Consider the following 23,212-nt stretch of genomic DNA (forward strand, 5'->3'; position numbering starts at 1 on the left):
GTGCTGACTGTTGCTTGAATTGTGTAAGGTCTGCTGCTGGAACTTGGGAAGGATTTACAAAGAATAGCAGAGAAGTCATCACTGATCTAGGAACCTGACCTGAGTTCATAGCAGCACTTTCTACGATAGCCAAATCATGGAAAGAGCCTAAATGTCCATCACCTGATGAATGGATAAAGAAGATGTGGTATATATACACAATAGAGTACTATATGGCAATGAGAAAGAATGAAATCTGGCCATAGTAGCAAAGTGGATGGACCTCGAGGGTGTCATGCTAAGCAAAATAAGTCAGGCGGAGAAGGACAGATACCATATGTTTGCAACTCATAGGTCTAACAGGAGAAACCTAGAGGTCCATAGGCAGGGGAAGGGGGAAAGAGAGTTGGGGAGAGAGAGGGACACAAACCATGAGAAACTATTGAATACTGAAAATGAAATGAGGGCTGAAGAGAGGGGGAGGAAGAGGTGATGTCATGGAGGGGGGGCACTTGTGGGGAGAAGCACTGGGTGTTTTATGGAAACCAATTTGACAATAAACTATTATTAAAAAAAACAAAGGCAAAAGAAATAAATAAATAAAAGTAAAAAAGAAAAAAGAACACACAAGGTGGAGACAACTATGCAGACAGGCAGGGCTGGATGAATTGAGCCTAAATATGGTCAAGGGAATAGAATGGCTGGATCATAACACTTGTGTGAAGGTTGGCTCTGTGAGATAAAGTCAAATGTGCAGCTTTTCCAGCAGGACCCTGAGAGCCTGGGTGTGGACTCGGTATTTTGATGTGGAGATGATGGAAAGCATACAGGTCAAAGTGCATACCAAATCCAACTCAGCAAAGGGAGCACTAGTCCAGCACTAATGAGATGAAATATATGCTATAAAAAGTGCGAAGGCATGTGTGTGTGTCTGCGTGTGTATGTGTATATGTTTGTGCATGCACCTCTTAAGAAGGGCACAAATTCAAGATGCAGACCACAGTATTTTTTTTTAAACAGTATTTGACTTGACAAGATAGAGATGTTAATGTGTCTGTAAGCTCAATATGGATCACTGGTGTGAGTTGGCTGGGAAAGCCTCCTGTGCTTCAGGCTCCAGCAGCAGTAGAGCCTCCAGAATGAAAGTTGTGTACTGTTCCTTCCCCAGGTCTTTGAAGAGGACTGCTTTCATAAGATGGCCAATATTCACACAGGAGCTTTGTGAGCTCTTTCTTGTGGGAGGGTCTTTTTCTAATATGCTATTCCGATTCAGGTTTTTCTAGGACTCAGAGCCAACTTCACTTTCTCAGACCATTGCACATATTCATGCAGAGTTTACTGAGTCACCTGATGTGACACGTTCAAAACTTGTCTGGGAGAAAAAACATCAATGTACAACCGGGTGGGCACGCATTTGTCTGAAACAAAAGAGTATTCTGAGACATAGAGTTTCGGAGGCTAAAACAAGGAGAATCCTGGAAAACTACAATGGTTGGTCACCCTACAACACACCAGAATCTTTTCCTTGAAGATTCACCCCCACCCCCTGTGACTTTTCTCTTAGAAACTGGAGTGACCTGTCTGTCTCATAGATATTTATCCTCTCTCTACAACTTGTAGAGATCTCACCGGCTATGTTTCTAAGGTTTTCCAAGGGGGTACTATTGTGATGGTTTAGGTTTTGCAAATCTATATTCGCCAAGGCTGTTTTTTTCCTATCAGTTTCCTTGAAGCATTGTATTCCACAAACTATCCCATGTGACTTTTTCTTTTCGTCAAAACGGATTCCCTTAATCTTGTAAGGACCAGATCTAGCAAAGGAAAGACTATGGATTTTTGAAAGCTTAAAGATATGCTGATGGATTCTGGTTTCACCATTTACTAGTTGTGGTAGACAGTGCCCTGTATTCACCAGATTTTACTGCATTTTCCTTTTCTGCGCACAGAGGAAGATGACTTAGGTGCCCTCTGAGCAGTTCTGGCCAATAAGCCAAATGACTGTGTCACTTTAGAGCTGAAGCATGGAATGTGGGAGAGCTTCTCCACAGTCCTCTCTCCTTGCTGTCATGATCATTAAGGCCATGTGTCCTTGTTGGTGTAGCTACAAGATGGCAGAAGTCCCTGAGTAGCTGTAGAACTGAGGACCTCTCCCCTCACCATTGTCTCCTATTTTTCTTTGTACCAGCAACAAATAAATGTTGTGTTAAGCTGGTGAGGTTTTGTGGTTAGTTAATTACTGCAGCATAACCTGACTAAAATGCCAGTTCTGTGTCTTCATCACCTTGGGCTACCCAAATAATACCATGGACTGGATGCCTTAAGCAACTGACGTTTATTTCTCACAGTTCTAGGAGGCCAGAAGGCCAAGATGAAGGTGCTAGTAATTGGGTTCCTGGTGAGAGCTGGCTTTCTAGCTTTAGACAGGTGTCTCCTTCTTGTGTTCTCACACGGTGGAGGTAGAGCTCTGGTATCTGTTCCTCTTCTTATAAGGTCTCTGATCCCATTATGGGGACTGTACGCACATGACCTCACCTAAACCTAATTACCTCCCAAAGGCCCCATCTCCTAATACCATCACATTGGGGTTAGTGTTCCAAGCATGTGAATCTGAAGGGGCGGACATATTCAGTCTCTAACACCTCATAAACTTGTCAAGTTACCTAATAAAGCTGAGACTATGAAAAAAGGAAATAACATCCCTTTTACAGCACCACCTTGTAGGGCTCCTGGGATACATAAATGAGATAGTGTAGCTATGGTGTTTAGAATATTCTGTACACATAGCAAGAGGAGAAAAGTATTTCATTCCCTTCTGTTCTTTCAGGGAAGAACATAGCTGTTTCTTTCTGGAATAGTACTTAACAAAGGAGTGAGTACAACCTCTAATGTCCAGGGAAGCATACACAGAGTCTCCAGATGAGGCAGGTGGTTGGGTTCTCTAGACTGTTGTTTCATTGGTCTTTCACCCAGAGAGGTCCTTGATCAGGGGACTTGTGCCCAGAGCATGCTGCCATGATGTTAGACATTGGACACTCAGACACCCGTGTTCACTTCTAAGCATCGTCTCTTAAGAAGTTTGCTGACTGATGGAGGGACTTCTAGAGGAAGGTGAGCAGGTTAGGAAAGTCTGGAAGCCATGAGTGAACAATCTACTCCAAGTAAGTTTGGCAGATTTAGCAAATAAAAATATCAGAAGCCCAGTAAAATTAGAATTTCAGATAAGTAATGGATCCTATTTTAGTATAAGTATGCCTCATGCAATCTTTGGGGATCTACTTATAGTGACAAGGTGTCCCTTGTTTATATAAGATACAAATTTAACTGGGATCCCGGTATTTAAACTGGCAGTGCTAGCTACAAGGACCGTTCGGAACAGTGTACACACATCAGATAAAGAGATGCAACATCACGGTTAGGAATACAAATGTGTATTTATCCTTGAGCACTGGGTGCTGCTGGGGATGCAAATTTCTGAGTGAGCATTGGGGAAGTTCAGAATTAGGTATGTTATTCTGGGAGAATTGCATGGGAAAGGCAAATTTGGGTGAGGGTGGGAATTTTAGTTATCTTCACTTCTTCTTTCCCCTCAAAATATAGATAAATCAGAACTGACTCTTTCTTTATTTTCATTTGCCCTAAGACATACAAGCAGTAAGATAAGGTTCTGGTACTTATCTGTTACTTGTTACATTTTCCGCCCTCCTTCTCTTTCTGTCTGTCCTTCCTCACACATTCATTAGTACATACACTTATTGAGCAATTATGCTAAGGGCTTTCTTGACATAAGAACTCTAACAGCCCCAAGAAGCAATCTTTCTTAAGAAGAGGAAGCCATATCTTACAAAATCTACAATGATTTTAGAAAATTTGTAGTGAACTCCCAGGCATGCTGTGGGTATAGTGTTTCACAGCAGAGGAGGGAGCAAAGAGAGGATGGATTAATAACTTGTAGATGAACAAAAATTACTGTCTTCACGCTGACACTTTTTACTTTATGTTTACTGATTATCCTAGTAAAATATGCTCATTATGGAAGACAAGGGCATGCAGAGAAATAGAAAGAAACAGGAAGAGGGTCTGAGTGGCTCAGTTGGTTAAGAGTCCCAATCTTGATTTCTGGTCAGATTGTGATCTCACAGTTGTGAGACTGAGCTCTGCATCTGGTTCTGCACTGGGTGTGGAGTCTGCTTGGTTTTTCTCTCTCCCTTTCTCTCTGCCCCTCCCCTGCTGGTTCCTCCCCTGCTCACAATCATTCTCTCTCTCTTTCAGAGAGAGAGAGAGAGAGAGAGAGAGAGAGAGAGAGAGAGAGAGAGAGAGAGAGAGAGAGAGAGAGAAAGAAAAGAGGGGCGTTTGGGTGGCTCAGTTAAGTGGTTAACTTCAGCTCAGGTCATGATCTCACAGTTTGTGAGTTGGAGCCCCGCGCTGGGCTCTGTGCTGGCACCTTGGAGCCTGGAGCCTGCTTCAGATTCTGCATCACCCTCTCTGTCTGCTCCTCTTCTGCTTGCACTCTGGGCCTCTCTCTCTGTCTCAAAAATAAACAATTAAAAAAATTTTTTTAAAGAAAGAGATAGGAAATGTTTTAACATGGATAGTTTCTCCATCTTCTCTCTGAATATTAATTTTCCTTAGAGTTAAGAAGATTTTATGTATGTTTATTTTCTAAGTTCCCCCTCCCCACTTAACAGTATCCCATCAACTTTTTCCTCTTTATCAGTGTTAAATCTCTTATCAATATTTTAGATCAGAAGGGGCCAGTTTTGACTTTGCATTTTCAGGGGAAGGAATGAGATTGGATAAAGACTCATCACCCTTGTCTGCTGGGATATTGCCCAGGCTTTGATCTGTGTAAGGCAAACGCCCCAGGAAAAGAAAGTGCCTTTTATCTATTGCCCTCAGACTTGCTAGGCAGCTGCCCTGAGTTAAGAACAAAACATCTGCCCAGACCAACCTTGACTTCTATCTTTATCAGGTGCTGGACTCTGGTTTTACTAAATCTTGATAGCCATAAAACAGTATGTCTGTTATCCTTACACTTGCTCCTCCGCCCTCTGTCCTCTGTTTGTAAACACCCCCCACCCCCTACCCTCTGTCCTTCCCTGCACAGGAATGCTGGGAGCATGGCCCTGCTCTAGGGAGCTTAGCTCCATCAGCCCCCAAAGTGTCCCCTCCTCCCTTCTGATCCAAGTCAGGCTCTCCAGGAGTTTGCAGCCCCCAAGGAACAGAATGGAATGCACAAAGCACAGATTTTCAGGTTGGGCCCTGGCGCCTCCATGGATGGCCTGCTGCCTGGTAAGTGAGCTGTGAAATATCTGGATGGGAGTGATATTTGCATTTTGATATGAACAACTGCAGATTCAGCTGATCATTGTCCTTGATGCCTGCATGTGATGCGCATGTGGGTACAGACCTCTTTTATAGAGGATGCACCTGGCCAGGGCACAAGTTTGCATTGTTTCCTTTAAACTTTGCAAGGATCCATGAGGCAGATTGCTAATATTCCCATTGCAGGCAAATGACAGCTGAGGGGGGGCGGTGAGCGGTGCAGAGTCACGACCTTCACCTTTACCTCACTCACTCTGAGGTCCAGGCTTTAACTCCTGTTGACCCTGAGAGCAGAACATTCTGGAGCTGGAGAGGGCATCAGGGAAGATTCAGAAACATTGAATGCCCCAGCCACTCTGCAGCCAATTAAATTTTGGTGTAGGACCTGGCTTAAGTCATGCAAGGAGTTCTGAGGGGCAGCCTGGATTGAGAACCAGTAAAATCCAACACCTTTATTCTCAAATGATGAAAATGAGACCCAGCAAGGGGCTTGCCCTAGTTTACACTTTAATTGAGTAGCAGCGCTGGAGCTAGGTCCAGGATTTCCGAGATGCTTCCAGTCCCTATGCGACCCTATGTGGCCACAGGCACTGCAGGGGGGTGCTGCTTAAAAAGCCTTTAGTTGGGGCTGATTCCAGACGTGAAGTCAGATACACCCATGCTCCCCTCCCCCTCAAACCACAAAGTGCTCATTTCCCCATACTCAGTAGATGAACGCCAATTTGAACATTTGGATTTTTAGTTTGTCGGCCTATTGGCCCTTTCAGGGATTGTTTTTTAGAATTTTAAAGTCCCGTTCGGCAGCCCTCTGCTAGCTTGGGGAGAAGATCTGAGGCAAATGCCCACATCCCCCTCAGCCATTCCTCTGTGTCTTCCCCAAATGCATCTGGCCTGCCACGTGGCTGCATGTTGCCCCCTTCAGGCGTCGGTCTCTCTCCTCTCGGGCTGGGCCACGGCCACGTGGGCAGCTCCACATGGCGTCTCTGTGGCCAAAGGTCTCAGAGGTTGAATTTGGGACTCGAAAACCTAATACCCTGAGGACTGTGATCAGACAGCAGAAGTGGAGGGGTGGTTGGGGTGAAGAATGCTTAGTCATGAGCTGGCTTGTGTACTAGAGGAAGGTCAGGAACCTGGGAGGGCAGTACAAGTGGTAGAAATGCCAACGTATTCTTCCCTCTTCTCCGGGAAGCCAGCCAACAATGGACCAACCGTGGGCCAGCATTCTATTCCAGTGAGCTGTGGGCTACACTGGGCTGTTACCCCTCAGGAGGGAAGGTGGAGCATTTGGGGGTGTGCCCTAGGAGGCAGGACAGAAGGAGCTGAGGTGACCCGGGGGCCTGACCCCAGAAGAGGGGATTCCCCCTTCCTGTGGTGAGGTGGAAGTTGTGTCATCCTGTCATATACACTGTGTTTAGGTCACTGTGATGTGTTTCCGGCTACCTTCTCTCTCTTTCCATTCCTTATAGGGCACTCACGTCCTCAGTCAGAGCAGCTCCCTATCAGCATGGCGGGGAAACCCTGCCCGTATGTGCCTGAGCGTCTGAGATGGGGCATTTGGATGCCAGCCCCTTCCTCATCTCTCTGCCCACACAAGAGAGGCTGTCAACGTGGAGAACCAACAGGAAGGCACTCAATGGTGTCGTTCTGGGTGTTCCTACAGCATCATTGTCTTCCCAGGAGCCCACAGCTAATACCAGTCCTCCAAGACTTGGAGCAAAAGCTCAAAGAGGCATTTTCAAAGACGTGTTGGGTCTTGATTAGGTTTGGGAAATGTGAAGTTCAGAGTCTGGTGGATTCTGGTCAAATATTAGCAAAGGGAAAGACAGGAAATTTAGGGGATGTTAGGCTCTAAGTGATGGTTAAGAATATGAGTGCTGGAACAAACTGGTAGGGGTTCAAATGACCACGTACTAGCAGGAACCAAATTCCTGAAAATGTGCCTCATTTTCTTCATCTGCAAAGTAAGGATGATTAAGTGTCCTACTCTGTAGAAATGTAGTGCGTATTAAATGACTTAATACAGGTAAAGGGTTTAGAATGGTGCTCGGGACACCCTGAGCACTGGGTAAAATGTTAGCAGTGGCTATTTTAAGTTGGCTGCCTGATTTCTCCCAGAACTCAGGCCCAAGCTAATGTGTGCCATTGTCCTTTGGACAGACATTCAGGCTGAGGAGGTGAGGGTGGGGGAAAGAGAAGGGGATGGAATAGAGTCAGCCCCTGACAGACAGCCCAGGCTCCTGTTTCCATCTTGTCTGTGCTCAGTCACATAACAGTCTCTCTCTGGTTCTTGGAGAGGCACATGGAAGAGTGACCAATGTCTGGGCCGCTGAGCTATTGTGCAGGTGTGGAGGGCCACGCCAGCTTGAGTCACGTGGCAAATCCCCAGGGCTGTTCCTGGAGCCTACCCTGTCCCACAGACGAAGACTCAGCCATGAGTCACTACATTCAGGCGGTACGTGGGCCTTAGTCACCTGGCGCCTCTTCCTACCAGTACCTGCGATTCAGCGTTCACAGCCTGCACCAGGCTCTCTTATCCACCGTAAACTCCTCTCCTTTCTTCTCTCCTTCCCTTCTCTCCTTGCTCCCTACCCCTTGAGCTCTCATTGATCAGATCTTGGCTGATCTCCCTGACAATTTGGACGGGTTGAGCCTGACAGATGGATAATGGAGACTGGAGCTTCTAATGCCACCCCCACACCCTGCCAGAGACATTGCCAGGAATGACTGATAAGCACACAGGATGCTGCCTACATCAACATGGTGACATTTCTGTAGTCTGGGGGTAGATGTATCCAAAAAGATTCCCCTCTCTGCGGCTGACTGCCACAGGAATTTCCACTATAAGTCATTCGTTCTGGTGACAAGAGCCCAACTGTCCCCTCTGAGAATGGAAATATACCTACAGTGCATGGGGACTCCTTCAACTATATCACTTATTTACACTTCGGTGTGAACCTGCTCGTTACACAAAGAGTGAGTACCTGCTGTGTGCCAAGCACTATTTCAAGGCACTTGGAAACAGTAGTGAACAAAAGGGACAGAAGTCTCTGCCTTCTTCAAAGTGTCATTCTGGTGGAAGGAGTCAGAAAATGAACGTGATTAATAGGTAAGTTATACAGTTGGTGGAAAGGTGGTAAGTGTTGCACACAACAACCAGAAAGGCCCAGCCCACCAGTCATGTAGGGTAGGTGGGCTTGGGAGTGCCAGGGGCTGGGGCTGGGGAATGGGGCAGGGAGGTCGCTTGTCATTCTAAAGTCACTGAGAAAGTAGCATTTGAACAAAGACTTGAAAGAGGAGACCAGTGAGCCTTGCAGACACCCAGGGGAACAGTGTTGGGGTGGGGGGCACCTGGGGCAAGGTGGCAGAGCCCTAGGACGGAAGCAGCCTGGTGGTTTGGAGACACAGCCAGGAGGCCATGCCCCTGGGGTGAAAGGAGTGAGGGGCAGCAGTAGTAGAGACAGAGGAGTTATGGGGGTGTTTTGATCACATAGGGCCTCACAAACTCTCTCTAAGGGCTTTGGCTCTGACCCTGACCAGAATGGGGAGCTAGTTCAGGGTTCTGAACAGAGGAGGTTCTACGACAGTCCAGTTAGGAGGAAGAAGAGGAAAGTTCAAGGATTTGCAGAGGCTCAGGCCAAGAGAGTGGATGTGATTGGTTCTCGTCGCCTTTGGAAGGGGGAGCTAACAGCATTTCCTGATAGAATGATGTGGGTGCAAGAGAAACAGGAGTCAAGGATAACTTGAGTAGTCATTTCCCTGAGCTCAAGTTCTAATGAGCCAGGGCTGGTGGGAGGGGTGGTGGTGGTGAGGGCTCCAGAACAGGATGACGGGAAGCAGGGAGAGAAGGAAGAGTACACAGAAGGGAGGCTGGGGCATGGAAGCAATGCCCCTACCTGCCCTTTAGCCCTGGCCGGGTCCTAACCCAGCCTCTGGCTCTATTTTAGTCTTCTTGTCTTTGAACAAATTGGTTCTAAAGTTCAAAGCCTGTGCCTGGAGACCTGCCATCCTGAGGGTTCTAGATTTCCCTGGGGAGTGCTCAGATCCCTGAGGAGTGAGGCTGACTGGACTACCCTGGGGGTCTGCAGAAACACTGTCCTGGATTTAGCCCAGAATATGTGGGGGGCCCAAACAGAGCAAGTGCCACTTCCCTCGTGAAGCAAACCACTGCTGGGGCCTGCCCCAGCCTGTGAAGTGTGAAAGGCTAAAAGCTTATTTACCTGGGCCCCTGGCTCATCAGGGAGGGAAAGGATGGGGATCTGCAGGCCCCAGCCACTCTGTGTGGCCCACCACACACTTGCCCTGCTTCCTCTGAGAGTCTGGGACTGCCACACCTGCTCCTTCTGCTGGTTAACTATTAATGAGTTCTTTGTCACATCCTCTTTCCTGGTGGTGGGCAGGGGATGGGCAGTTCCAGGAGGGTGAGGGCTTCCTGGAAGCCTGGAGTTCTGGGAGCTGGAGAAGTGGGGAGACACAGACCAGGCCAGTGGGCTCAAAGCCCCAGGTGCTGGGGTGGGTGTCAGCAGGGCTCTTTCTCTGGGGGTCTCCCTGTGTTCTTATTCAGAGGCTGGCCCATGAAGGGACTTGTACAGTAGAGCCAGCTGTACTGACTCTGGCTTGTTGAGTTAAGCCAGATTTCACTGGGCATCTTTAAGGGGTCAAGACACTAACATTTTTCGGAGTGTCTGTTATGTGCATAAATAACTTAATGCCCATTTGCTAATTAAAGTACTTCCCCTGCCCACCTAAGCTTATTGGACCAGATTAGAACCTAAGGTGTAGAAATGCCCAGTTTAATCCACAAAATCCTACATTTTCCCCTTAAGGGTTCCCAAACTAATTTCTTGGAATTAACCCTCAAACTGTAGAGAACTTCTTGCTTAGGAGACACTGACAGACTGGACTGGATAGTTAAGAGTCTCCTTTAAATAGAAACTTTGAGGCGATGGTGTCCCACGGCAATGCCAGGGCAGCAGTGCCAAGATATGGACTGGGTGACCTTCCAGATCTCTCTAAAAGCCCTCTCTGACCCTAACCTGGGAGATGAGTATCCTCTGAGACCAGCCTCTCTGTTTGGCCTGTCACTTCCATTTACAGTGGCCCTCAGCCCAGGGCCCCTAAGGCAGGGATGCACCCTGAGTCCCACAGAGGCAGCTGTGTTCTCAGGCCTGGTGGGGGGAGGGGGTGGGCAGGGTCAGAGGGTCTAGCTGTGCTTATCCTTTCCTTCCGCCACTTGCGGTCAGGTGTGTTTTCTGGCCCTGCAGGCTGGCATTCCTGCCCTGGGAGGTGGGGCCGGGACACCAGCCCTTACTGAGCTGGGAGCAGTGACTCACAGGCAATTACCTGTCCTGGGGCTCCCTGCCAGCCTGCAGAGGGAGCCGGAGGGGAGGCATTTAGAGTTGATTCCTGTTTATTCCCCTTAAGCTTTCCTTGAGCTTTGACCCCTTCCTGATGAACCTAAAGGCCCTGTAAATTCCCCAAAAGCAGGGATTTTCCATTTTGTTGTTGTTGTTGTTGTTGTTGTTTTCCCTTGGGAGGGGTGTGGTGCTTTCCAGGGTCCTGGATGTTTAGTTCTTCTCCCCTTGTAGCCCAGTGGCAGGTCTGGGCAATAATACCCTATATACCAGCCCTGACCTTTGTGTCCTCTGCTTGGTCTTCTGTCCAGGGTGGTCCAGGACACAAGAGGAAACTGACCTCTATAGGCCTTGGGAGAGTGCCAAGTGCACTCTGAGTGCCATTCCCTGCCCCCCTGGAGTCACTGACATTTGCCTGGTGCTTTCTGTTTGCAGTGGCTCCCTTCACTCCCCTTCTCCCCACCCAGGGCACCCATGGACAGCCAGGGGCTGATGAGCTCACTGTGAGGCCTCTGAGACAGACCCACTTGCCCAGTCCTGTCCTGGGGAGTAGGGATGGGGGGTGCTCTGACGGCAGATGGGCGTGCCAGCCGCAGGATTCCTGAGGCCCGCCTTGCAGTGGGCTACGCCCAGCCAGGGAGTCTCCAGAGGTGAGGCCGTTCTTTAAAAACTGGGAGCCAGGAGAAGAGACCCCACATTCAAGGGGTGCTCTTAGAGGCCATCTGGAGAAAGAAGAGCAGCGGCACGGAGCCAGGTATGTTACCTGCCTTCACCTGCCCGGTGGGGGCCAGACGTGGGGGAAGGGCTGTCTGTATCGCTGAGTGTCTGGGGCCAGGCTGCAGGGCCTGATTCAGTCCTTCCTGGGAGCTCACTCAAGCAAGCAAGCTCACCTCCAAAGACTAGGTTAAATGTCTGCCTTTGTTTGGGTTGCTTTTTCACATCTGATAAATGTCTCTGTGACTTAAAAAAGCAGCCTCAGATCAGGGCTGAGCACAAAGAGTAGTGGAAAGTGTGGGCTGGCCCAGCTAGAGCTCTTCCCGGGGCCACTCAGATGCCTAGTTGTGAGGGATTCCAGCCCCTGGGGGGTGAAAGGGCAGAGATAGCACTGGATGAAAACCAAAAAACGGGGGTCCCTCTTAGACCATGATGGGCCTGACAATCTCAGGCCACCCATCTCCGCCTGGGACCCCTGAATCTTCTGGGAAGGGATTGGAAAGCATGACTTTGAGGCATTAGGATGTGTAATTTAAAAATGCCAAGAGAGTCCCCAGGTCCCCCTGTGGCCAGGCCTTTCCCCCCACCCCCTTCCTTCTTCTACCCCAGCCAAAGGAGTTGGGCTGTCATTGGAGCAGGGCATGGATCCAAACCAAGACAGAGTTGGGCACTGTCTTAGCCGGGGTAGGGCTTGCTTCGGCACGGTAGACCTGCCTGTCCCTCGGAGGGACCCTTTGGGTCCAGCCTCAGCCTCCAGAGTCCCCACTCTGGGTCCTCCCTCCTACACAGCTGCCTGGGGTTAAAATGGGAGACATTTTGAGTTGCTTCCAGTTCAGATGAAATCATCACTCACTTTTTAAATTCTGCCAGACTCCCCTTTATCCCCATCACATCCCTGCTACCTGCTTAGTCCAGAATTGTGGCCACCACAGTCTCACCCTTAGGGTGGCCTGGGTGGTATTGGAGACCATGGCAGTGCCAGAGAGAGCTTGCTTCCAGGCCCTCAGCCACTTTGACCCATTCGCTTCTGGGCCTGGATGTTGGGCCAAGCCCTGAGAAAGGCCAATTCTGTTTCTTGGGGGTAGAAACAAGGCCTCTATAGCTCCTCTTCTGTAAAGGGCCCATCCCTTTTCTGCTCCCCACATTGTCCTTATGATTATGCAGGCAAGGAAGGGCTAACCCTCTTTCCCTTGCATCTCAGAGAGGGGAGACAAAGTCTGTGATGCAATGGCATTTTCCCAGGTTATGCTGTGAGACACATGCCAGCTCGGACACGGGTCCAGGGCTCTGACATTTTCCAAGCTTTTGGCTACAAATGTGCCTGCTGCTCAGAGGTATCCTAGGTCAAGACCTTAGGTAAAGGGGACAACTGTGCCCCAGGGGTTTTATGGTTTTATCCAAGCTGCTTTGCTCTGTCCCAGGTGAGGTCCTCTGTGGGGATTCCCCCCATTGGCTGAAAATGAGGCTACTCCTACTCCTGTGTTTTGGTAAGTATCATTCCCATCCTTCCAGGCCCGGTTATATAGCAGGGAGGTGACAGCCAGGGGTGAGAGGATAGTTTACCAAAGTGTGAGCGTCATCTTTCACCCTGCAGTCCTCAAGCTTGGAGCACCTGTCTACTGGGGCACCCATGAGGTTTTCTTGCTCATTTGGGCCTTTGGGCAGGATGAGAGGTTCCTAAGTGTCTTCTTATTTCTACCTGAGGGTGGCTTGTGGTTCCCCAAGTGCCCTGCACAGCTAATTTCCCAGCCTTTCACTCTCCAGCTGGTTCCAGAGCCATCATGGCTTGATTTTACAGTGGATTGTAGCTGGGTACTCACTAAGTGTGGCTGGGTCAACTTTGCAGATAAAGGAGCAGAAAGAATGTAGGCTTCTCCTGATGTTGCACAAATGTCCAGCAGCCAGCCCTGCTCTGGTTGCTGACGGAGGCCAGGCTGCAAGTGAAAATTTGAGGAATGTGTCTCGGTGGCTGAGCATGTGCCTACAACTTGATTCTAAAAGCGACATATGGATACCACATTTCAGAATCATCCAGGGGTTTTGGTTGCCAGTGTTTTCCCTCCTTTCCTTTTTAAGTTATGGGTTATAGAACATGAAATCAGGTTTGTTGTTTTTTACCTAGCAGCATCAGGATTGCAATCCTTACTGCCACCACTGAGTGAGGGCATGCATGAGGAAAAGGGTCTAATCTTGCTGATGCTTCCCTGGGGATTACTGGGTGGTCTGGTGGACTCTCCTCTCTCTAGGCTACATCCTAACCCTTGTGATTTCAGTCTTGCCCAGCCTCCTGTGTGCCCAGCAATCCTGCTCCCGCGGGGCCTGCTACCCACCTGCTGGGGACCTGCTCATCGGGAGGACCCGGTTTCTCCATGCTTCATCTACCTGTGGACTGACCAAGCCTGAGACCTACTGCACCCACTATGGCGAGGTAGACCCTATCACCATGGCCTCCAGGGCTGGGAAAAGCACGATGGGGGTGTGTGTATGAGGCTGCCATTTGTTCACAGAATGCCTGGAGTGTACTTGGGGGAGCCCCAGCTCCATGCCCTGTGGAGAGGGCAAGAAACATATAAGGCCAGATCGCTGCCTCTAAAGAGGTTTCTCCTTCATTGGGCAAGAGGAAATATACTCAAAATTAGCAGAATGACTCTTTTCTCCCTTCTGCCTGATAAAGCTGAAGTCTCTCATCAGTCCTTGGGCATGGGCAGGACAGGACAGGTTTTCAAATCTTGGGAACAGACAATCGGATGAGTATCGATCCTTTAGTGTGTAGAATTTAACTTGTCTGTGGTGGATGAAGTCAAGGCTGATGGAGCATAGGTGGTGGGATGTGTGCACTGGCTTGTGTTCTCGCCGTGGGATGGTTACCCGTTTGCCACCACCTCTTTGGCCAGCATTGTGATATGAGTGTGGACACAGCTTGCGGGACAATATATGATTATAAGCTGAAGTTTACCTTCTGTGTTTTGCAACTATCTTGTATGAAGAGCCAAATTACCTCTCAGCCTCGTTGGTCTACTCAGGCAAAGTGGGAAATATTCCAGCCGCTGTTGGAGGACGTAAATCAGCAGGATAGACCAAGGAGTGATGCGGCCGAAAAGGAGGCTTGGCAGCTCCACCGATAAGTCAGAATACAAGTCAAACAAATCCAGAAATTCAAACACTAGGACCTATATGTCAATTAACATTGCCTGATTAGGTAGCTGAGATTTTCAAAGAGCTGTTGTGATTCTTTTCTTCTATATGCCTGTGGACCTTTTTTGTAGGAACTTTGGCTTTCTTTTCTTTCCTTTTTAAATTTTTTTTTCATGTTTATTTATTTTTGAGAGACAGAGCATGAGCATGAGCAGGGGTGGGGCAGACAGAGAGAGAGACACAGAATCCGAAGCAGGCTCCAGGTCTGAGCTGTCAGCACAGAGCCCGATGCAGGGCTTGAACTCACAAACTGTGAGATCATGACCTGAGCTAAAGTCAGATGTGTAACCGACTCAGCCACTCAGTCACCCCTCTTTTCTTTTCTCTCTAATAATGTGGGGGTCATTCTTGATGCCTCATGCTTACCAAGGTTGAAATCACTTAGCATTTTCTTGTTTCCCAGCTGCATATCTCATTTGGCCATTTTTATGCCCCAAAGACAAAGGTTTGGACAAAGGAGTGGGTGAGAACGTGGTTTCCCCCCAAGTCTCTAGTCTTTTCAGAAAAAGAGAGAAAAAGAGAAACACGGAGAGAAGGCGGAGTAAGAGTGATTGATTGCCATGAAGCCGACTTGGGTTCACAGAGAACCTGTGGTTTCTTCTTTCCAGACTGTTCTTGTCCTTGGGATGATTGAGGTGGCATCTGATATGCCTGTCGGCCTCACTGGCCTTCTTGTGTCCAGTGTTCTCTTTTAATGACAGATGGCACTGGGTAGTGGCTTTGAGGCATGGAACAGAGATGGCTATGATTTCTGCCACTCACCCAGTTGGATATAGGACAGCGTTTCACAGCGTTGGGTAAGATGGCCAGCATAAGACAAGTCCTCCCTGTGGGCCCAGATTACTCCACAGGCATCAGGGGACCTGGCAATATTGAGCTTTCTAGGCAAAAGAATGGTTTTAGCCACCCCCTTCCTACACACCCTCAAAATCTTGTGCCACTGGGGCATGTCCAAAAATTTCAGGGAGACTTCTGCTGACCTCCTTCCTTAAATTGGCCTGCCTTCAAGAAGGGGAAGCAAGGAGAAATCAGAGCACCTGTCCTGGCACATCCCTTCAACCCCAGGCCTGTCTGGACAGCCTAGGGCTTTTGGCTTCACCTTGGCCTGACCTCTGCCTCTTTCAGATGCCCCCTAGAGCCAACTCCCTTCCCTGCTCTTAAGCATTTCCCTGAGAGCAAAGTGGTGCTTGCAAAAGAGAAGTCTAGACTTTTGCAACCCTTGGGATGGATAAATCTCAGCTATTTTGCTGCTGTGAAAATTGAGAAGTGTTAGCTCATTGCCCTCTTTTCTATAAGGGAGAATAAAGTGAGGCAACCTCTTTTCAAGACTAGAGGATAGGGCATCTTGAATGCAATGTGTAGTCCCAGGTCTGCCACTAACCTGTGGTGTGATCCTGGGCGAGATATTACCCCTTTCTAAGACTTACTTCCTCTTCCATGAGTGAGTGTTAGATGAAAGGGTCTTCAGGTTTGCTCCTGGCCCCAACTTTCCTGGGAATGAGCTGACTGCTGAAAAGCACCTTCTCATCCCCATAGCTTCATTCCTCCCTGGTTTCCTTTCTCACTTCCTCTCTCTTACCTGTCTCACCTCCTAGAGGCTAGTGGGTGACAACTGTGAAGACGCACACTAAAAACACATCCCGGGTGCAGTGGTAGCTGTGTGATGACAATTTAGAATCAGTATTTTAACTCTGCTGAGTCCCAATTCCAGTTTTTAAGTTTAATTTCTTCTATTATCAAAAGGTATGTATAGTGGCTGTAATTTATTAGGCACTTATTATGTGTCCCAGGCATCATACTATGAGTTTTATATAATCTATCTTACTCCATTTTCATGATACTTCATGTGGTGGTGTTTGTTATCTCTGTGAGCTATTGGGAGGGTTTGGGTGTGTGCTGAGACCCCAAATTTCTGACAGAAACACACATGTGTCAAGTTTTTTGAGTAGTTAGAGATCAGGGATGTACTGGCTAGCCCTGGCTGGAGATGAGAGATGATGCAGAGCTGCATTTTAAGTGCCCGCTCCTCTCTCTTTACCCCTCGCCCCTTTCTGCCAACTCCCATCCTGATATACATACTTACCTTAAGTCGAAGCTTCTGGTTAGTGCGTCTGTTCTATTTCTGTGACATGGCAAGCCCCAAGCCAATTACAGCCTCACCCAGCACCTGCTGCCTGCCCACTGATGTGGCATGAATGCAAGCACATCGGAGATTTATGACTCTTGGATATTCTGCACAGCTCATTCCCCTGCTGTCCACCCCAGTGGGACTCAGTGGAATAGGAGCTGCAGGAGCCATGGAGACTCCTTCCAGCTCCAAAATTGTCTCTCCCAGCTCCTGGTCTCAGAGCATAGCTCCTTTTTTGTCAGCCAGTCTTTGCCTGTTGGCATCCTACCTCCTCTGCCTGATTTGGTTTCAGTGGCTAAGTTTCATCAGCCTCAAGAGCTTGCTTCTGAGATTTTGGGGTCCATATGGCATCCCTTGCAATGGATATAGGAATTGGCCAGCTTTGTCCTATGGCACCCCGCCTTCTACTTTGCCCCTCTGGACCTGCCTTTCTGGACTGCCCTTTAACTCCCCAAGCTTGGGCCCAGGCTGTTCTTTACCAGAATGGCCCTGTCTCCTTGGTCTCCTTCTTCTAGCTCCTAGCTACCTCTGGGTAAACTCACTCTTCCCTAAAGCTCAAAGTAAATCTGTGTTGCCCCCTTATCCTTGTTTGCTTCTGTGCTTTCTTTGAGCATCAGTTCCTCATTGAGAAAACGAGAGTAATGATAGCACCCACTCCACTGAGTTGTTGTGAGGACTGTATAAAGAAATGGGCAAAGTGACTGTGGCTGGTGTCTGCAAGATGATAAATGTTCCATCCCTTCTCCCCTTACCCACCTGCATCCTGGCACCTGTGTCTGCATGCAAAGGATGCATCATCTCTGAAACATACTCCTGAGCATTTCTTTCCTGATTAGGACACACACTCACATACTTATCAAAATCAATTTATCCTTGGGCTGGCCCACTCTGCTTCCATGGTGGCTGCTGCCAATCTGATTTGCAGTGGACTGTTGGAGAGTCTGGAGATAATTATGGTCAGTGAAGTTGCTCTGACTGATAGTGAGGACTCTCTGGTTCTGATCCTGGCTGTGACACTTAGATTAGAGATGGAATCTTGCTAGCCCATGGGTTCCTTCTAGGCCGCTATTTCTCCATTTATGAGATAAAGGAGTTGGCTTAATTGGCCTTTATGGTTTCTTGGCTTAAGCATTTCTGCCTTCTTCACAGAGATGGCTGGGCTGTGTGTGACCCTTTGGGTTCATCATGGTCTCTCTCAGTCAAGTATGGCAGGGGCTGCATCATACCCTGTGGTCATCTCTGAGATGGTGCAGGCTTCCCAGAAACCAGTGGTTTTTGTCTAGAAGCTTCCCAGTCCTGATTTCTGCTTCTTTTCCTCCAATGTTGTGTCTGCTCCCCTAAATGCCTTATTTATCTCCCACTCCCTCTCTTTCTGGGGAAAACTTAATTACTCAGCTGCCTTAATAACAGTTTTACACAGTGCATGCCGCAGGTTAATTAGCTGTGTAAACCAAACAGCTGTCATTTTTATCTCTTGGAAACAAGCTGAAGAGCAGTAGCCAGTTCATATCCCCTCCTCCCCAACACACACGCATACAAGCACACACTTGCACACATGCATATAAGTGCACCCACACCCACATGCACATACCCCAACGCTGCCTTTCTTTGACAATTGTCTGTTTTCTTGACCTTTGGCATGGCTAATGTGTAGGCAGAGGATGTGTTCATATATATACTGAGATCCTTGTCCTCTGCCCATAGGAGACTTTAAGACTGTCTCTAACCAAAATGTCTGCCCTTCTGTTTCCCAGAAGCTCTCTGAAACTTCCAAATCTCCTGCCATTGGGGATTCACTCTTTTGGTGGAAGCATTGTTTAAAATACAAACATTCTTGGGAAAGACACCATATCATCAACCATTTATATCCCAGCAAAGGGCTTGTTTATCAGAAAATTAGCTGTGGCTTTTAAAAAGTGTTCCAAGAAAGTAAAGCCCAGGATGGGTAAGTTTTGAGGGCTAGAAGGAAATGGATAGGGACACTGAAGGACAGTGTTGCTAACAGAAGGAAGAAAAACTTGGGTTGGTGGAATGTGAGATTCTGGGTTCCTGATTGTTATGGACTGGGGAGTACAGCTTGTAGGCTAAAAGGACAGAAGAGGAAGGAAAGATGTGATGGGGAGGCCTGGACAAACTAGAGTGGCCTCAGACTTTGCTGGCCTGGTGTCTCACCCAACTGCTCTTGGGGTTCTGGTCACTAGAAGTCTCTGGGCAACATTTTGTAGTCCTCGGGAGTTGTAGAAACCACTGTTATCAGCAGAGCCTGCAGAGGTCCAGGAAGGCAAAGGAATTCTCTGAACTCAGGCCTAGGGAAATATCTCTGTTTCTGGAAAGGCCCAGGCTGGGCTGAGGCTGTTCTTCCCAGTGAAGAAGGGGAGGAGTATCCTGACAACCAACTCTGGTCCCTGCCACCGGCTGCCAAGTCACCACTGTGTCCCTTGAATCAGAACAGGGATAGAAGGTTCAAAGGCAGATACTCTGTGACAGAAATCCCTGCTTCATCTCTTCCTAGATTTATGGACTTGGACATATTTCCTAGCTCTAAGATTTGCTTTCCTATCTGTCAGATGAGTATACCCATCATTTAATGTAAAATACCTACCTCAGAGATTTTGGAAGGATGAAAGGAGATAATGTATGCACAGTGCTCAGGAGAGAGCCGGGTGCAGTGTAATTTCTGGGTGTGTGGTGCACATCATCTTTAATCAGCTCCAGAAATTCAGCCTACTGAACTTACTTTGGATGGTGATAAGGGCAATGCTTAAGGCTTTGGTGAAGATGTTATTTCATGATGAGAGAAGATGAAGTTGAAAGTGCCTTATAGAACTGGAGCTTTCCTCGCACTCAGCACCACAGGGGAACCTGACTTTTGACCTTTACCGGCAATATCCATTAATGTACAAAGGCTGAGGCCTGTGGATCCCGGTGGGGTCTAATGGAAAGCTTGCTGACCAAGGGCCTTAAGGGCTCCTTCTTCTCTCCACTTAGCTGAGAAGAATATTGCTCCAGTATGGCCTCCGGTCAGTGTCTTTTTTGTTTCTTCCTTCCCCTGCATTCTTGTTTGGAGTGGTTTAAACTTCTGAGCAGATAAGCTGGAGTAGAGAAGAATTCTAATAGCGTGTTAGAGCAAGAAGGAGCTTCATTGTCTCATTCCACCCCTGCCTATTACCAATGAGGAAGCTGAAGTGGAGAGAATGTCTTGTCTTTCAGGCAGCTGGAATTTTTTTTTTTTTTTTTTTTTTTTTTGTCTCAGCTTCCTTTCTTTAGGCCCTGGCTGGCAGCCATGACCCTGATGATATCTCCTTAGATAGACACAGGCAGCCCCTGGCTTGCCCATGGGAGGGAGTTGGGCCATAAAAATCAGAGGCTGTTTTCCTATTTCCCTCTAGAGTTAGCTCTGTGTTCTATGAAGGCACAGAGCTCCGATTTGCACTTATCTTCCTTTTCCTACCCATTTCCACTGTCATTCAGTCTCCTGCTGGCTCTTGCTCTCCCCTTTGCCCTCCCCCTAGCTATCCGGGAGGGTTTGTCTTCCTGCCAGACTGCTGAGCTTCTAGAAAGCTCCAGGATGAGGGAAGAGGCCCAACCTTTCCAGATGGAGAGCAAGTAGGAGCCAAACTGGCTGCAGGCCTGACAGGCTGAACTGATAATAATGCCGAGTCTCTGAGGTCGTGCAGCCAGGAGAACTCTGGCTAGTTGACCCCAGAGGGAGGTGCTGCAGCTGAGAGTTTCCACCTCGGGGAGACGGAAGCGCCTAACCCACATGAAGGGCAGAGCCTCGCATTGATCTCACACACACACACACATTTATACACATACTCGTATAGGCATGCAAGAATAGATAGAAAGGGAAAGTGAGGCACAGAGGAAAAGAGAAAGCAGCTCGTCTTCACGTGGGCTTCTGCCATAAGCTGCTCTGTTTCAGGTCTCCATCCAGCTCGCTAGTTGACAAGCAGAGCCACTTAAAATACCTGGTCCAAGCCTGTTGGCTTAGCCTGCCTCTAAGGATTGTAATAAATCCCTCCTTCAGCTATGTTCCTATGAGAAGCTGCACGTAGGTTTTAAGCCCACAAGGGTATCTGATCTTCCATCAGTGTCTGCACACGTGGAAGGGAAGTGGGGCAGGCACCGGGTACCCCCAGCTGACTCTGAAGCCTGGGCCAGGTGGCGGGGTACAAAGCCCATACTGAACACCCTGGAGATTTTTAGTTTGTTTAATTTTATAATAATGCCTATTTTCCTGGGCATAAAAGTAAACATATAGCCTAGGTACTAAAGTTTAAAATTATTAAATAATAACATATAAGGAAAAGAGTTCTCTGTTATCCTATTACCCAGATACATTAGGTTAAGCTGCATGCAGTTGCCATTTTTGTAGGTCAGATTGGCTGAAGTCATTTCATCTGGTTCAACCTAGTCTGTTGGTATATGTCCTTCTAAACACTTTCTATTCCTTTAAATATATATTTATTCCTTCTATATTATATTTATTATATTTATATTATATTCCTTTAAATATATATAAATATTTAGATATAGATATATATAATATTGACCTATACACATTTATGCCCAACCGCTTTTCTTCACAAAACATTATAAGGTAAGCATTTTCCCCATGTCATTGAAAACTTCCTGTGACCAGTCTTTTTAATAGTTACATAATATTTCATCCTTTGGGACCATGAAGGTCATTTCCACAGTTCCAGGTTGAGCTGTTCTAGCCCCCATGCCCCGGGCCTGAGGAAAGAAAGAGCCTTGTGTCTGGTGCTCACTTGGCCAGGGAACAGGCTGGGATCCGGTCCCAGCAGAGCTGAGGGGAGAGCTCTGGTGACAGGCGGCCGGAAGGCAGCTGGCCCTTGTCTCTCTGCGGGACATGTGCTGAGTGCAGAGGGAGGATGGGGAGTGGAAAAGTTTGCCCCTGAGAGGCTGCGCAGAGTGAGGAGAAGGGCACGCTTGCTGCCAGGGACCAAAATAGGATTCTGGAGGAGAGTCAGATTCCAGCAAGAGGCTTCTCTTGCCCAGAAAGGATTATTTTAAGTGCTCAGGTATTTATTTCAGCCACTGACACATCTACAGTTTCTGTGTTCACTGAGCTGGGTCAGCCTGAGAAACCAACTCTCTTCCCAAAGAGCTTTCTCCATCTTAGGCTGCCCCATGGTCAGCTGCAGGGTCAGACCAAGCCCTGTGAGTGAGACAGATTGCCACCTTTTACCATACTTCTGTGATGTCTGTGGACCCACTTGGTTTCCTCACAGAAGCGAGGGGGTAACATTGATGGAGGAAGGGAGAGAGAAGGAAGGAGAAGGGGAGAGAGCACGAGGAGGGGGAGTTGGTAAGGGACCCTCTCTGGTGTTAGTGCTGGTGCTGACATTGGTGATCAGTCAAGCAGAAAACGCACTAGCCTTTTTGAGCCTCATCTTTCACATATGTAAAATGGGAATAACACCTAGCCCTTATTGGGCTCTGTCACATAATATTGGTGTTCTATTACCTCTTCTCTTTCCCACCCTCCTTTTAAACTCCCTGAATGCAGGAAAGGAATGTTTAGTAATAATTAAAATGTCAGCAGTCACTGGGTATTTGCTATTCATTAAGTGTGAAGGGCCTACTATGTGCTGGGCACTTCTCTAAGCACTGGGAATACAGGAAAAGAAGCCCTCATGGAGTATACATGTTTCCCAGAAGAAGGCAGATGGTAAACAAACAGTATAAGCAAATAAATAATAGACAATAAGAGCCCAACATTTCAAGTGGAGATATAAACCGTGAGGAAAAATGTAGCTGGGCAAGGAGTGGGCAGGGCATTGAGTGCTCCATACAGGGCACACATGCCGCCCATTATTTGAACATTAAATCTCAAAAAATTGTTGTATAATAACACACATTTGGTCGTGATGAAGAAACCTTTGAGCAGCTGGATGGGTGACAATTCTCTCATAGGCACGTGAGAGCTGGAAAGCAGGGTGGGAGGTGGAGTTTCCAAGAGCTAGGACCCCTCCCTCCCTTTCTCCTTCTGCACTGTCCCAAGCTTTGTCAGCCGTTGGGAGGGAGGATGGGTGTTGGGCAAGGAGTTTCCATAACCCCAGGCACAGGCTCAGCATATTAACTCAGTCCCTTTGGGACTGACCTGTCAGGTTAATCAGTTCAGTAGACACTACTCTTCTAAGACATCACATCAGCCTTACTGGCCTATCACCTTCCCTGGGCAGGGCAGAGGTTTAGGAGCGGGAAGGCCCCGGACAAGTCGGAGCTTTCCCCTGGTTCTGGTGAGTGGAGGACTTAGGGGAAGGCAGAGGCATGAGTGTTTGGAGATACGGTTGTCCCCACCCCGAAGGAAGTTCTTGTCCAAGTCTTGCTTCTATTTGTGGGTGAATATGGAGCCCTCTGAATAGCATTCTCTACTCTGGGCAGAAGGTTTTGTACCATGGTTACTCAGAGAAAACAGTTTGTGTTGCATGCGGGAGCTGGGGCAAGGTTGCTGTCTGTGTGGAGGGTATGTGTTCCTGCACACAGGTGTGCA

The 23,212-nt window shown here is 48.1% G+C and overlaps 1 protein-coding gene across 3 annotated transcripts in view; it reads left to right on the plus strand.

Annotated features, from left to right (window-relative positions):
* The first annotated feature begins 4,585 nt into the window (after positions 1-4,585).
* Positions 4,586-23,212, plus strand: part of LAMB3 (laminin subunit beta 3) — a 42,463-nt gene continuing 23,836 nt past the window's right edge. The window contains exons 1-5 of one of the 3 annotated variants that reach the window (XM_029935349.1): positions 4,586-5,268; positions 6,768-8,407; positions 11,088-11,406; positions 12,788-12,853; positions 13,640-13,794. In XM_029935349.1, coding sequence (XP_029791209.1) covers positions 12,826-12,853; positions 13,640-13,794 — 183 coding nt within the window. In that variant the 5' untranslated portion in view covers positions 4,586-5,268; positions 6,768-8,407; positions 11,088-11,406; positions 12,788-12,825. Of the gene's footprint in view, positions 5,269-6,767; positions 8,408-11,087; positions 11,407-11,431; positions 12,854-13,639; positions 13,795-23,212 lie in introns of those variants that run through there. The other 2 variants (XM_029935348.1, XM_029935347.1) reach the window with 2 other exon arrangements.

The sequence above is a fragment of the Suricata suricatta genome, chromosome 3, assembly GCF_006229205.1.
Source record: "Suricata suricatta isolate VVHF042 chromosome 3, meerkat_22Aug2017_6uvM2_HiC, whole genome shotgun sequence".
Classification (NCBI taxonomy): Eukaryota; Metazoa; Chordata; class Mammalia; order Carnivora; family Herpestidae; genus Suricata; species Suricata suricatta.